Raw genomic sequence first — 14163 nt, forward strand, 5'->3', positions numbered from 1 at the left:
AGTTTTATATTTGTAACACTCAGTATGTGGGAAATACAGGGGAAAAAAAATAATATTTTTTTTTGATTAATCGAAAAACTAATTTGCCGATTTATTCGTTTTAGGAAAATAATCCTTAGTTTCAGCCTTAAATATGTACAGACATTATTTTATTTTAAAACACATGTAATTATTTTTAATTGTTTTAAAAAGCTTACATGTTCTTGAGTACCCTGACCCCCCCCCCCCCACCCCCGACAGTGTGTTTTTGTTTTTCCTCGAGGCCGCACACCCAATCATGAGTGTTGCCGCACGGCTTCCTATACTAAGGAGACACCGCACACATGCGCAGTGGCACCTGAATGATGCTGTTTTGGAGAGTACTGCTTATGTGACTCTGTTCCTGATAGCACATTACTGAAGGGCAATGTGTGCACCCTAGTTACAATGTATACTGCTCTGCTGGGACTGCTCTATACATCACTACACTACAGAAAAAGAATGCTATAAGTATTTTAAAAAGTAAATAAAAACTATATGAAATATTGTGTACTAGGTGATTATGGCACATATATGAATCAGGCTTACCCTGAAAACTTCTCATTTACCATCACTTTAATTTGTGTCATAGGAACTCACATCATATGTGCGTATGCTACTGAAACAGTAATAAGTTTTACCAGATATTGCAAAAATGCTTCTATTTAAATGTTAAATGCACCCACGCACATTTCTTTGTAACCCTTCTATCCCTTTAATAAATAAATATGATATATCATTACTCTTCAGGTCATTCATCCTATCAGTAATAATCACCCATCTGGTCCTCTCCCTTTCATCACTAACCTCCTCTGTCATCCTACACCACTGGTTCTCAGCCTTCCAGATATAGAGTTATATACACCATACGTATATCTATAATATAAACACCCTTTTAAAAAATGTGCTAGCGATGTAATTGTTTCTCCTTGCCGAAATGTTGGTCTCTCTCTGTCAGTATTGTACAATAATTCTCTAGCAGTATCCACTTGCAGCTTTAAAGTGACAGTAAAGTCAAATGATTCAGATGGAGCATGCAATTTTAAACAAATTTCTGATGTACTTGTATTATCAAATTTGCATTGTTCTATTGGTATCCTTTGTTGAAAAACATATGTACATATGCACAGCAATGTTGCGTTTGATTGGTGGCTACACACATTTTTCTCTTATTAGCTCACCAGATATTTTCAGATAGCTCCCAGCAGTTCATTGCTTCTTCAACAAAGGATTCCAAGAGAATAAAGCAAATCAGATAACAGAAGTAATAAGGACACTTTAAAGGGGCATGCAACACAACCTATTTTCTTTCATGTTTCAGATCAAGCATGTAATTTTGAACAACTTTACAGTTTACTTCAATGAGCAAGTCACTATAGGAAGCTCACTGAACACACTGGGTGAACCAATGACAAGAAGTATATGTGTAGCAACTAATCAGCAGCTAGCTCCCAGTAGTGCATTGCTCCTCCTGAGCATACCTAGGTATTCTTTTCCAACAAAAGATACCAAGAGAACAAAGCAAATTAGATGATTGTAGTAAATTGGAATGTTGTTTAAAATTGTATGTTCTATGCAAATCTTGAAATACATTTTTTTTTTTTTGTTTAATTTCCCTTTAAGAGGAATACCAGTATTACAAGACTAAAAAGCGTTCTAGTCCAGACACACATTGCATTTGGTTTGGAGAGATGGAGGACAGCAATGTTGCCCTCAGGACTTCGGTTGCAGAAGCCTCCTATATTGTGAGAAGTATATACAGCTAATTTCACACAATGTATCTCAATAGCTCTTCAGTATTGAGATCACGTTTAAAGTATTCTACCATCTGCAGTTTTACTCTTAGCCCTTATTATAGGGACACCAAGATTTTATTTATCGGGGTTTACAGTCCCTTTGTCACTGCCTTATTCTGAACTGTTATGTGCAGGAGAGGTAGCACCAGGTATTCCCTGGTCTGAACATCATTTGTAGATTATATCACAGTTAGAAGTCTTTTTCTTGATTGCTATATTCCACACTGCCATTGTTTGCACACTTTATATGCCCTTTATTGTCTTTAGCAGAAGATATTAGCTAAGGGAAACCTAGGTTTCAACATGGTAGCGCCAATTTCTTTGAATACTGTAATTTCCAATTCCCCTGAGTTAAATTCTAGGAAAAGGGGAACAAATAAACAATGAACGTATACTTTTTATATAGCAAAATGTTTACCGCCCTTTTAACAAAGTAAAAGTTAAAGGGACATGAAACCCACAGTTTGTCTTTCATGATTCAGAAAGAGCATGTGATTTTAAACAACTTTCCAATTTACTTCTATTATCTATTTTGCTTAATTATGTTGGGATCCTTTTGTTGAAGGAGCAGTAATGCACTACTGGGAGCTAACTGAAGTCCAATTATAAGAGTCATATATATGCAGCGACCAATCAGCAGCTTCTGAGCCTACCTAGGTATACTTTTTAATAAAGAGAACTAAACAAATTAGTTAATAGAAATACTTTGGAAAGTTATTTAAAATTGCATTCTCTAGCTGAATCATGAAAGAAAAAAAAAGTTTCATGTCCCTTTTTAAGTGGCATAACTTCCCAAGAGAGGTGGTACTGACACACCTACGAGTTCATGCTGCCACTGGTCACCTATCCAAAATAATAACTGATCTTTGTGAAGATGGGGTAAAGAGACACTGACATGGAATAACTATCCATCTAATAGTCTTGTGCCATATGGCAGCGTTCCTGTTTTGTAGTACTTGTCTTCTTCTGTCATCTGCAAGTCTGTTTCTTTAGTGCGGGCACGTTCGCCTTTTGTGTGAGGCTATAAGTATATGTTTTTGTGTATAGTGCAGGTTTGTAGTACTTGTCTTCCTCTGTCATCTGCAAGACTGTTTCTTTAGTGCGGGCACGTTCGCCTTTTGTGTGAGGCTATAAGTATATGTTTTTGTGTATAGTGCAGATTTGTGGTACTTGTCTTCCTCTGTCATCTGCAAGACTGTTTCTTTAGTGCGGGCACGTTCGCCTTTTGTGTGAGGCTATAAGTATATGTTTTTGTGTATAGTGCAGGTTTGTAGTACTTGTCTTCCTCTGTCATCTGCAAGACTGTTTCTTTAGTGCGGGCACGTTAGCCTTTTGTGTGAGGCTATAAGTATATGTTTCTGTGTATAGTGCAGGTTTGTAGTACTTGTCTTCCTCTGTCATCTGCAAGTCTGTTTCTTTAGTGCGGGCACGTTCGCCTTTTGTGTGAGGCTATAAGTATATGTTTTTGTGTATAGTGCAGGTTTGTAGTACTTGTCTTCCTCTGTCATCTGCAAGACTGTTTCTTTAGTGCGGGCACGTTCGCCTTTTGTGTGATGCTATAAGTATATGTTTCTGTGTATAGTGCAGGTTTGTAGTACTTGTCTTCCTCTGTCATCTGCAAGACTGTTTCTTTAGTGCGGGCACGTTCGCCTTTTGTGTGAGGCTATAAGTATATGTTTCTGTGTATAGTGCAGGTTTGTAGTACTTGTCTTCCTCTGTCATCTGCAAGACTGTTTCTTTAGTGCGGGCACGTTCGCCTTTTGTGTGAGGCTATAATGTGTATAGTGCAGGTTTGTAGTACTTGTCTTCCTCTGTCATCTGCAAGACTGTTTCTTTAGTGCGGGCACGTTAGCCTTTTGTGTGAGGCTATAAGTATATGTTTTTGTGTATAGTGCAGGTTTGTAGTACTTGTCTTCCTCTGTCATCTGCAAGACTGTTTCTTTAGTGCGGGCACGTTAGCCTTTTGTGTGAGGCTATAAGTATATGTTTTTGTGTATAGTGCAGGTTTGTAGTACTTGTCTTCCTCTGTCATCTGCAAGACTGTTTCTTTAGTGCGGGCACGTTCGCCTTTTGTGTGAGGCTATAAGTATATGTTTTTGTGTATAGTGCAGGTTTGTAGTACTTGTCTTCCTCTGTCATCTGCAAGACTGTTTCTTTAGTGCGGGCACGTTCGCCTTTTGTGTGATGCTATAAGTATATGTTTCTGTGTATAGTGCAGGTTTGTAGTACTTGTCTTCCTCTGTCATCTGCAAGACTGTTTCTTTAGTGCGGGCACGTTCGCCTTTTGTGTGAGGCTATAAGTATATGTTTCTGTGTATAGTGCAGGTTTGTAGTACTTGTCTTCCTCTGTCATCTGCAAGACTGTTTCTTTAGTGCGGGCACGTTCGCCTTTTGTGTGAGGCTATAATGTGTATAGTGCAGGTTTGTAGTACTTGTCTTCCTCTGTCATCTGCAAGACTGTTTCTTTAGTGCGGGCACGTTAGCCTTTTGTGTGAGGCTATAAGTATATGTTTTTGTGTATAGTGCAGGTTTGTAGTACTTGTCTTCCTCTGTCATCTGCAAGACTGTTTCTTTAGTGCGGGCACGTTCGCCTTTTGTGTGAGGCTATAAGTATATGTTTCTGTGTATAGTGCAGGTTTGTGGTAAAAAGAATGATCATTACTTGTACCTATGTAGCCATATTTTTATTTCTTATATGATTAAGAGAATCTTCTATATTTTGTCTCATAGATTTTTAATTGTGCGTTGACTTAACTGATGATAGAGGAGTAGATCAGATGTGGCAGCGATGGCGTTAAAGAACAGAGCTTATTGTCTATGTAGTCTATAGAAAATCGTCATCTGTTGCCGAGCAGTATTCAGTGTTCATACAGCTGTTGCGTGAAGCAGCTGCCCATATCAGCTGTGCTTAGCAAGCTATTAATGGAACATTAAAATAGCAATGTGCACTAATAAGGAAATCAAAATAACTGACAAGTGGCACAAAGACGTATCTCTGGATTATGTTTTGGTTCTTGTCTTTACTGTAACTGCTTCTATGGTAAAAAATCGATGTTATATATTTTGGTGATGCCTATTTCTTTGGTTTTGGTTTGCGAGGTGTTCTTTTCTCAGTTATTTGGTTACATTGAAGAATAAAAGTACCAGTTTTTTGGCATTTTTTTTTTTATTTTTTAAACTTGTATTTTTATTGAGGTTATAAAATATACAAATAGATGCAAAGTTACAGTACAGTCTTAAACTTGAGTATATGAGAGCATTTTTTTGCGTAGATATCAATAGATTCCATCTAGTATACAAAAACATGATGTCAAATATAGTGTTTTTAAACTTCCTCAATACTGGGCATGTTGAGTGAAATGGAGTTTGTTGTGTATTATATAAAACCCTTTTGGGATAACATTTAAGTGGTTTTGAAGCTACCCATATATACTAAAAAGAAATTTAAAAAACAGTGCCCTCTATGTTGAAGTTTAGAGAATTTTAACCCAGGCCATCAAATAAGTTATAACGTTAAAACAGGAAAATAAGGAACATCAACATCCTGATATATTTATAGGACTCTAAAGAGCAAACACATGTGCAGCTATAACTTATTTATGTAGAACAGCATAGATTTGTGCTATCGGACTTCTCAACATGAATATCCCTGTACATGAATCATGAGAAAGGGAGAATCTGTGCATTATGAAACTAATACATTGCCTATAAACATTCAGTGACTTGTTTTTGCAATTTCTAAGAGATGAACAATCCTACTAGATCATGGAATGGTATGAAAAAATGGAAACGCTCAACATATGGTAGTCAGGTCACGTATGTAAGCAACTTCTTATATTCTTTCTCAAACACTGTAGATTACTAACAAAGAGGAAAGAATATTTTGTTGATACTGAGCTATTTTGCACTCAAATACTGTGGATATATGAATCCCAGATCTGTATATCTTCATTAGTTAACCACCATTCCTGGAGAGCACACTATAGTTTAAACAAGAAACCCTTTAAAACAAATATGCATAACATTCTAGAAAAGTGAATAGAAGAAACGACTGTGGTGCTAAGACTGGATAGGAACATTGTCAGATGTGAAACTAATCTAACAAAAAGGTCTTTAGCCTAGTCAGCACACACCAGAGCGCCAAGCTGAAGAGTTAACTAACAAGCCTAAATCCCAAATCATGAGGGATCTCAGTCGAATGACCCAGGTAGCTGATAATGGTGGCTCTTCTACTCTGAGGCTTCCGCAGTTGCCCTTGGTATAGTCTGCTGTAGGGGGCTTAAAGTCCCAGATGGTATCAATGACGCAGCTCACATCTCTCGATCCAGCCACAAGCTCAGGGTTATTAAATTAGTTTCTCCCCATCTCCAGTTCTGCCTGTGCTGCAAATGACTGGGTTTTCCCAGAGGTAGCTATCAACGAAAAACTCTAATGTCCAGCTTCAAGCAACACTGGCATCTCCACCACCAGAGATCAGAGATTCCACCACAGCATGGGTTGGTTCCTCAACCTCATTTAAGTGGACGTCAGTGGTCCTGGCAAATGCAATATCTGACACATTAGGATTTTTTTGCCTCTGTGTAGCGCATGTGTCAGGCGTTTGGTAGGGTATCACATCTGTGAGAAATTTGACTAGCTGTGACTCCAATCTATGAAAGGAGGTCTCAAAGTTGTAAGACTTTTTTCCCCCCCAGACATTTACGTCCGCTCTGTTCCCTTCTGACTCGGGCATATCCAGACTTAAAGGGACACTATACCCAAACATTTTCTTTCATGATTAAGTTAGAGAATATAATTTTAAACAACATTCCAATTTACTTCTATTACCTAATTTGCTTTATTCTTTAGATATACTTTAAAGAAGAAATAGTAATGCACACAGTGAACCAATCACAGGAGGCATCTATGTGCAGCTACCAATCAGCAGCTACTAAGCATATCTAGATATGCTTTTCAGCAAAGAATATCAAGAGAATGAAGCAAAACAGCTAATAGAAGTAAATTAGAAAGTTGTTTATAATTGTATGCTCTTTCTAAATCATGAAAGAAAAAATGTGGGTTTCATGTCCCTTTAAGGATAGGTCGAAGGTAGCTCAACTGGCTTATCCTATCCCTACGGGTGAGGAGTATATGCGGCAGCTTAGACACTTTGAGCTGCAGACCATACCATATCGGCCTCCTTGGTCCTATTAGCACTAATAGTTTGCGGCAGTCTTCCAAAAGAGCATAAGTCAGGACGATAGTCATAACATAGGTTCCAAATTCTGTTAGTCAAATTCTGTTCAGCAAAGATCTTAAAAATTGTAAGTATAAATAGTGTGATTAGCGGGAGCTCCTGAAAAGCACGTCCGACCACTTTGGTATTCAGGTCCACATCCCGCGCCCCCCCCCCCCCCCCTGTTTTTTGCCATATTTAATTTTTACATATGTATGAAAAGGAAATATACATTTATCCATGATTTATTGGCACAGTATAATGGTTTTGTTTTCATGCTGTTTCTCTGTACTGGTTCATATGCAGTAATGTCTTTTAACAGGTGGATGTTGTTTACTGAGCATGTCATATACTAAATTCTACATCTTATTGTGCTTTGAGTTGCATTTGTGTATGTGTTTTTTATTTTTTTAGGACTATAGCTTGTGTGTATCTGTGTTTTTCTCAGACACATACCTGTATTCCGTATTTATTGGCTAGGTAAATTGGTGATAGGGAAGCACTTAAAGTGAATGCAAATTTTGATGCTAAAGTGCCCGTTTTTTAAAAATTTGATTAAAAACAGGGGTACTTTTAATTCATCAAAATTTACATTTCACTCGTTGTGAAGAAATACTTACCTTTTAAACTTGACAGCAGCTCCAGCTTCCTCTGGTCGTCGCAAGCCATTTCTGATGTCAGAAATGATGGACAGGTCATCCTCCAATCACTGCTTCTCCCCCGAGGAAATCGGTGTCTGATTCAATGCTGTGATTGGAGGAAGCTGGATTCCTCATTTTAGACCCAGGAAGAGGCTTTGCGACGGGTGGAGGAAGCTGGAGCTGCTGTCAAATTAAAAGGTAAGGTTTTTTTTTTTTTTTGTTTTTGTTTTGTTTTTTCTTCACAACACGAGTGAAATGTAAATTTTGATGAATTAAAGTGCCCCTGTTTTTAATCAAATTTTTAAAAACCGGGCCCTTTAGCATCAAAATTTACATTCACTTTAAAGGACAGTAGAATTACTTAAAGGGCCATGATACCCAAATGTTGAAACACTTGAAAGTGATGCAGCATAGCTGTAAAAAGAAAGAAAATATCACCTGAACATCTCTATGTAAAAAAGAAAGATTATATTTTATCTCAAAAGTTCCTCAGTAGCCATATCCCATTGTAAAGGACTTCTAAGCAGCAAATCGGTATGTCTGTCCCAGGACAGCTAAGGGGTTGAGCCTCGTGCACTCTCATCTTATTTCCCTATTCAGTTTAAGGAAGTTTACTATGAAATCTCATGAGTTAAGTCAAATTTCATGAGATCACAGTAAAATAGTTCTTGACCTCAGCACTGTTGATGCTGATTGGCTGCAGTTCATTTCTTCATTATTTTTTTTACACAGAACTTACTCTGCTGAGCTGAGGAAATTGTGAGGTAAAATATCTTCTTTTTTTACATAGAGATGCTCATGGAATATTTTCCTGTCGGCTTTTTATAGCTATACTGCATCAGTTTCAAGTGATTTAGCACATGAGTATTATGTCCCTTTAACTGACCTAGACCCACCCACTAGACTGTTGGGGTGTATTTGCCCCTTTAAGCGGATAATTGTGTCCTTAGTTATCAATGAGTATAAAACCTACAAAGGGGTTAAACTCTAAGCTATAATCTTGCTTGGGAGCAGCAATACAGCTCATGAGCCAGACATGGCCAGAGAGTCGTAGCTAAGTGTGTCCTGCTCATTAGCTTCACATGTCCGCTCTGAAGTGAGGCTTTACAGCTCATGAGCCAGACATGGCCAGAGAGTCGTAGCTAAGTGTGTCCTGCTGATTGGCTTCACATGTCCGCTCTGAAGTGAGGCTTTACAGCTCATGAGCCAGACATGGCCAGAGAGTCGTAGCTAAGTGTGTCCTGCTGATTGGCTTCACATGTCCGCTCTGAAGTGAGGCTTTACAGCTCATGAGCCAGACATGGCCAGAGAGTCGTAGCTAAGTGTGTCCTGCTCATTAGCTTCACATGTCAGCTCTGAAGTGAGGCTTTACAGCTCATGAGCCAGACATGGCCAGAGAGTCGTAGCTAAGTGTGTCCTGCTCATTAGCTTCACATGTCAGCTCTGAAGTGAGGCTTTACAGCTCATGAGCCAGACATGGCCAGATAGTCGTAGCTAAGTGTGTCCTGCTCATTAGCTTCACATGTCCGCTCTGAAGTGAGGCTTTACAGCTCATGAGCCAGACATGGCCAGAGAGTCGTAGCTAAGTGTGTCCTGCTCATTAGCTTCACATGTCAGCTCTGAAGTGAGGCTTTACAGCTCATGAGCCAGACATGGCCAGAGAGTCGTAGCTAAGTGTGTCCTGCTCATTAGCTTCACATGTCAGCTCTGAAGTGAGGCTTTACAGCTCATGAGCCAGACATGGCCAGATAGTCGTAGCTAAGTGTGTCCTGCTCATTAGCTTCACATGTCCGCTCTGAAGTGAGGCTTTACAGCTCATGAGCCAGACATGGCCAGAGAGTCGTAGCTAAGTGTGTCCTGCTCATTAGCTTCACATGTCAGCTCTGAAGTGAGGCTTTACAGCTCATGAGCCAGACATGGCCAGAGAGTCGTAGCTAAGTGTGTCCTGCTGATTGGCTTCACATGTCAGCTCTGAAGTGAGGCTTTACAGCTCATGAGCCACACATGGCCAGAGAGTCGTAGCTAAGTGTGTCCTGCTGATTGGCTTCACATGTCAGCTCTGAAGTGAGGCTTTACAGCTCATGAGCCAGACATGGCCAGAGAGTCGTAGCTAAGTGTGTCCTGCTGATTGGCTTCACATGTCAGCTCTGAAGTGAGGCTTTACAGCTCATGAGCCAGACATGGCCAGAGAGTCGTAGCTAAGTGTGTCCTGCTGATTGGCTTCACATGTCAGCTCTGAAGTGAGGCTTTACAGCTCATGAGCCAGACATGGCCAGAGAGTCGTAGCTAAGTGTGTCCTGCTCATTAGCTTCACATGTCAGCTCTGAAGTGAGGCTTTACAGCTCATGAGCCAGACATGGCCAGAGAGTCGTAGCTAAGTGTGTCCTGCTGATTGGCTTCACATGTCAGCTCTGAAGTGAGGCTTTACAGCTCATGAGCCAGACATGGCCAGAGAGTCGTAGCTAAGTGTGTCCTGCTCATTAGCTTCACATGTCAGCTCTGAAGTGAGGCTTTACAGCTCATGAGCCAGACATGGCCAGAGAGTCGTAGCTAAGTGTGTCCTGCTCATTAGCTTCACATGTCAGCTCTGAAGTGAGGCTTTACAGCTCATGAGCCAGACATGGCCAGAGAGTCGTAGCTAAGTGTGTCCTGCTGATTGGCTTCACATGTCAGCTCTGAAGTGAGGCTTTACAGCTCATGAGCCAGACATGGCCAGAGAGTCGTAGCTAAGTGTGTCCTGCTCATTAGCTTCACATGTCAGCTCTGAAGTGAGGCTTTACAGCTCATGAGCCAGACATGGCCAGAGAGTCGTAGCTAAGTGTGTCCTGCTGATTGGCTTCACATGTCCACTCTGAAGTGAGGCTTTTTACCTACAATCACCTTGCTTAGTTTTACACTCACTTTATAGACTATGGGCGGTGTCATTGACCTCTTTCTCCCAGTGCACTTATGAAACCCAGACATTTTATTTTGTGATTCAGAGCATACAATGTCTAAAAAAGTTTCCAATTTACTTCTGTTATCAAATTTGGTGTCTGGAGCGCTACATGGCAGAAAATAGTGCTGTCATCTTGTGCTCTTGCAAAACTGCTGCAATATAGTGCTCCAGACACGTGCCAGAACTTATGTCCATGCTTTTCAACAAAAGATAACAAAATAACAAAGTAAATTTGCTAATAGAAGTAAATTAGAACTATTTTGGTTTCATGTCCCTTTAAGCTTAGTTCTAGTGGGTAGATATACAGAATATATATTGTGTTCTGGGATGTTTGTTCGTATAATCCGCATAACACTGGTCAATAACATAACCTACCTATAGTATTTCTTTCCTGCTTATGTGTAGCAGTTTTGAAGCACTATTTTGCATTTTGATAGGATATTTTTATTTTTATTTTTTTCTTCAGGAGTTTAACAGATTTTTTTGTTATAGCTAAAATCTACACTAACACAAATTGTTTATCAAACTTATTCAGCAAATTATTTCTCTTTTTAATTATAGCTGCTTGGTAAATTCTAAAAACGAGGAATCCTTGGCTATTAGATTTGTAATATTTTTATTTTTTAAATCGACTTTATTAAAATAATATCAAGTTACAATGTGGGAGGCGCAGCTCCCTGTGTATAACATTCAATGGTCGGTTTGTTTTTGAACATATAAATTAAAAATTAACTTGTTGGTTAATTAAAGTATGAAGTTGTGAAAGCCGACTCATCATCACTTTGTTGTTAAGACTAGTTACCCATATTTTATTAATATATTTAATTGATTAAAGCTTGTGTGATTTGGTTTGGTGTCATATTATATGGTTTCCAATAAACATATCAATTGCTAACTTAATTGTGCGTAGGTTTATTTCTTGAAGAATTCTACTTTCTTTTTTTAATGTAACCTTTTGTATTTTTTAATTTTACTTACAAATCAATATAAAATGATTTCCTGGGTGTATATAAATAAATTAGACTTGTGGAATAGTATTCTAGTTGCTTTATGTATTACGACTGTAATTGGATTTCTTTCAGGTTTTGCTGTTGGAAGTAGAGGACAAGTCATGTGAAGATGGCCTCCTGCCTGTTGGATTGCCTTTGTGAAGCAGAGCTACAAAAGTACTACCCTCATTTTGTATCTGTCGGCCTTCACACAATAGAGGATCTGGCAGAGATCACTATGAAGGATTACTCCTCCTTAGGTGTGCATAACATGGAGGACCGCAAGCGCCTCTTCCAGCTAATTAAAATCATCCAGAGCGTGTCAGCTGACAAATCTGAGACTCCTCTTCAACCCGGTTGTGTTTACCTCCATCCTATGAAAACCAGATCAGGCCCACGAAGGCAGCTACACTTTGATTCATCTTCTATGAAAGACAACAGACTCTTTGATTCTTCTGAATTAAGTGGTCTGTCTAACAACAACTGCACGAAACACAAAGGAGAACAATGTGAAACCGCTCTACCAGCCGATCCAGATTATAACGCAACATTTTTCACAGTGCCTTTAGATACTAATGCCACCTGCACAGCAAAGAGCAATCATGCTAAACTATATACCGCAAAGGACAGAGCCACCAGCCTCGGTGACCATGAAACTCCTGTTATTCACAGAGTGGCTCATGTGTCTGGATACAACTATGGAGTGCCCCAGACTTGCTTAAGGTGATAATCATATTGTATATATTATTTTTTAACTATTCTTAATGGACATATTCTCTCCCACAAAGGGTGGGATAAAATGCTGTATACAGTTAAAGGGACATGAAATCTAAATATTTTCTTTTATGATTCAGATAGAGAATACAGTTTTAAACAGCATTCAAATTTACTTCTATTATCTAATTTGCTTCATTCTTTAGGTATCCTTTGTTGAAGAAATAGCAATGCACATGAGGCATCTATGTGTAGCCACCAATCAGCAGCTACTCAGTCTATATAGATAGGCTTTTCAATAAAGGATAGAAAGAGATTGAAGCAAATTAGATAATGGAAGTAAACTGGAAAATTGTTTAAAATTGCATGCTCTTTCTGAATCATGAAAGAAAAAAATTGGGTTTCATGTCCCTTTACAAGCAAGATTTTATTGTTTTGAAAGCCAAACTAGGTTTGCTCTGATCTTTTCTGTGTTCTGGGTATAGCTGTAGTCCACGTTTATCTCTTCAGTAGAGTAGTGGTGGTTTTAAAGCAGTCAGGAACTTGTGATGTCGGCGTTGCTGCCCTTAAATAGAAAGCCAGAGTAGGTTTACTCTGTTCTTTCTTTTTTTTACAGGTCTCTGAGAGGAGTGGCCGGGTAGGCTGTCGTCCTGCCGGACAGCTAGATGCAGGTAAGTACCCTTATTTTTTTTTTTTGTCTTCTGGGAGGAGACTAACACCGAGGGGGTTAACCTTAAGTCTGCAGGAATTGTGGGGCTAGAACCCTGTGGAAAGGGTACATATGGCAGTAGCAGGCACTTTAACATGTGTGAGAGACAAGGAGTTACACTCTTTATGGGTTAACTTTATTTTGGCTGATATCAGACACATTAATTCCTTTGTTCCGGTCTTAGGAACATGGCTCTTAAATGAGCGGTTAATTATTGGGGCCTTTTTACTTAACCGTTCCTGTGGCTGAGTGCTACAGGAAACGGTTTCATTTTGGCTCCTTCTCTTCTGGCTGGAAGCGTGCCTTTACACTAAGTGGCACAACTTCTCAGAAGCCAGTCACATGATCCCTGGCCGTTCCGGTTAGTTTGTGCAGACGCAAGAGAAAAAGCAGTCGCACTTCAAGAGTGTTTACTTCTCAAGAGTCCGGCAAGCGTATCTTGTAGTCCGTTCTTCTCTCGTTTCACTTTGAGGGGGCAGGTAAGCCCTTCAGTCATAGGGGCCTATCTATCAAGCTCTGAATGGAGCTTGATGGCCCGTGTTTCTGGCGAGTCTTCAGACTCGCCAGAAACAGCAGTTATGAAGCAGCGGTCACAAAGACCCGATCGGGTTGATTGACGGCTCCCTGCTGGCAGCCCATTGGCCGCGAGTCTGAAGCGGGCGGCGTTGCACCAGCAGCTCTTGTGAGCTGCTGGTGCAATGCTGAATACGGAGAGCGTATTGCTCTCCGCATTCAGCAATGTCTTGCAGACCTGATCCGCACTGTCGGATCAGGTCTGCAAGACATTTCATAAATAGAGGCCATAGACTGAGGTGTGGAGGTGCTTGTTAGGCATGGTCCATAAAACTTTATTTTTTACTTAAGTTAGTGTCAAACACACTTAATATCATTGAGTACTTAGCGGTTTGTGTGTGTGTGTAAGCACATCGATTTCACCGCAGTTATTATTTGAAGGGACAGTACTGAATACATTTTTATTTGGGGTAAGTTTTTCCTACATAATGGATCAGGATCCTACTATTATGGACAGATGTATCCTTTGCTTGGATAGTCAAGTGTTGCCACCCATGCAATTTTGTTCCTCTTGCATAGAGAGAACTTTAAAAAATAAGGATAACCTTTTACTGTCTGAGCCAAATGTCT

At 39.7% G+C, this 14163-nt stretch overlaps 1 protein-coding gene across 1 annotated transcript in view; it reads left to right on the forward strand.

The window, feature by feature from the left end:
• KIF24 (kinesin family member 24) overlaps positions 1-14163 on the forward strand; it is a 135333-nt gene that overhangs the window by 3208 nt on the left and 117962 nt on the right. Inside the window, exon 2 of the mRNA XM_053701036.1 lies at positions 11691-12320. Coding sequence (XP_053557011.1) covers positions 11728-12320 — 593 coding nt within the window. The 5' untranslated portion in view covers positions 11691-11727. The remainder of the gene's footprint in view (positions 1-11690; positions 12321-14163) is intronic.

Source organism: Bombina bombina, chromosome 2 (assembly GCF_027579735.1).
Source record: "Bombina bombina isolate aBomBom1 chromosome 2, aBomBom1.pri, whole genome shotgun sequence".
NCBI lineage: Eukaryota > Metazoa > Chordata > Amphibia > Anura > Bombinatoridae > Bombina > Bombina bombina.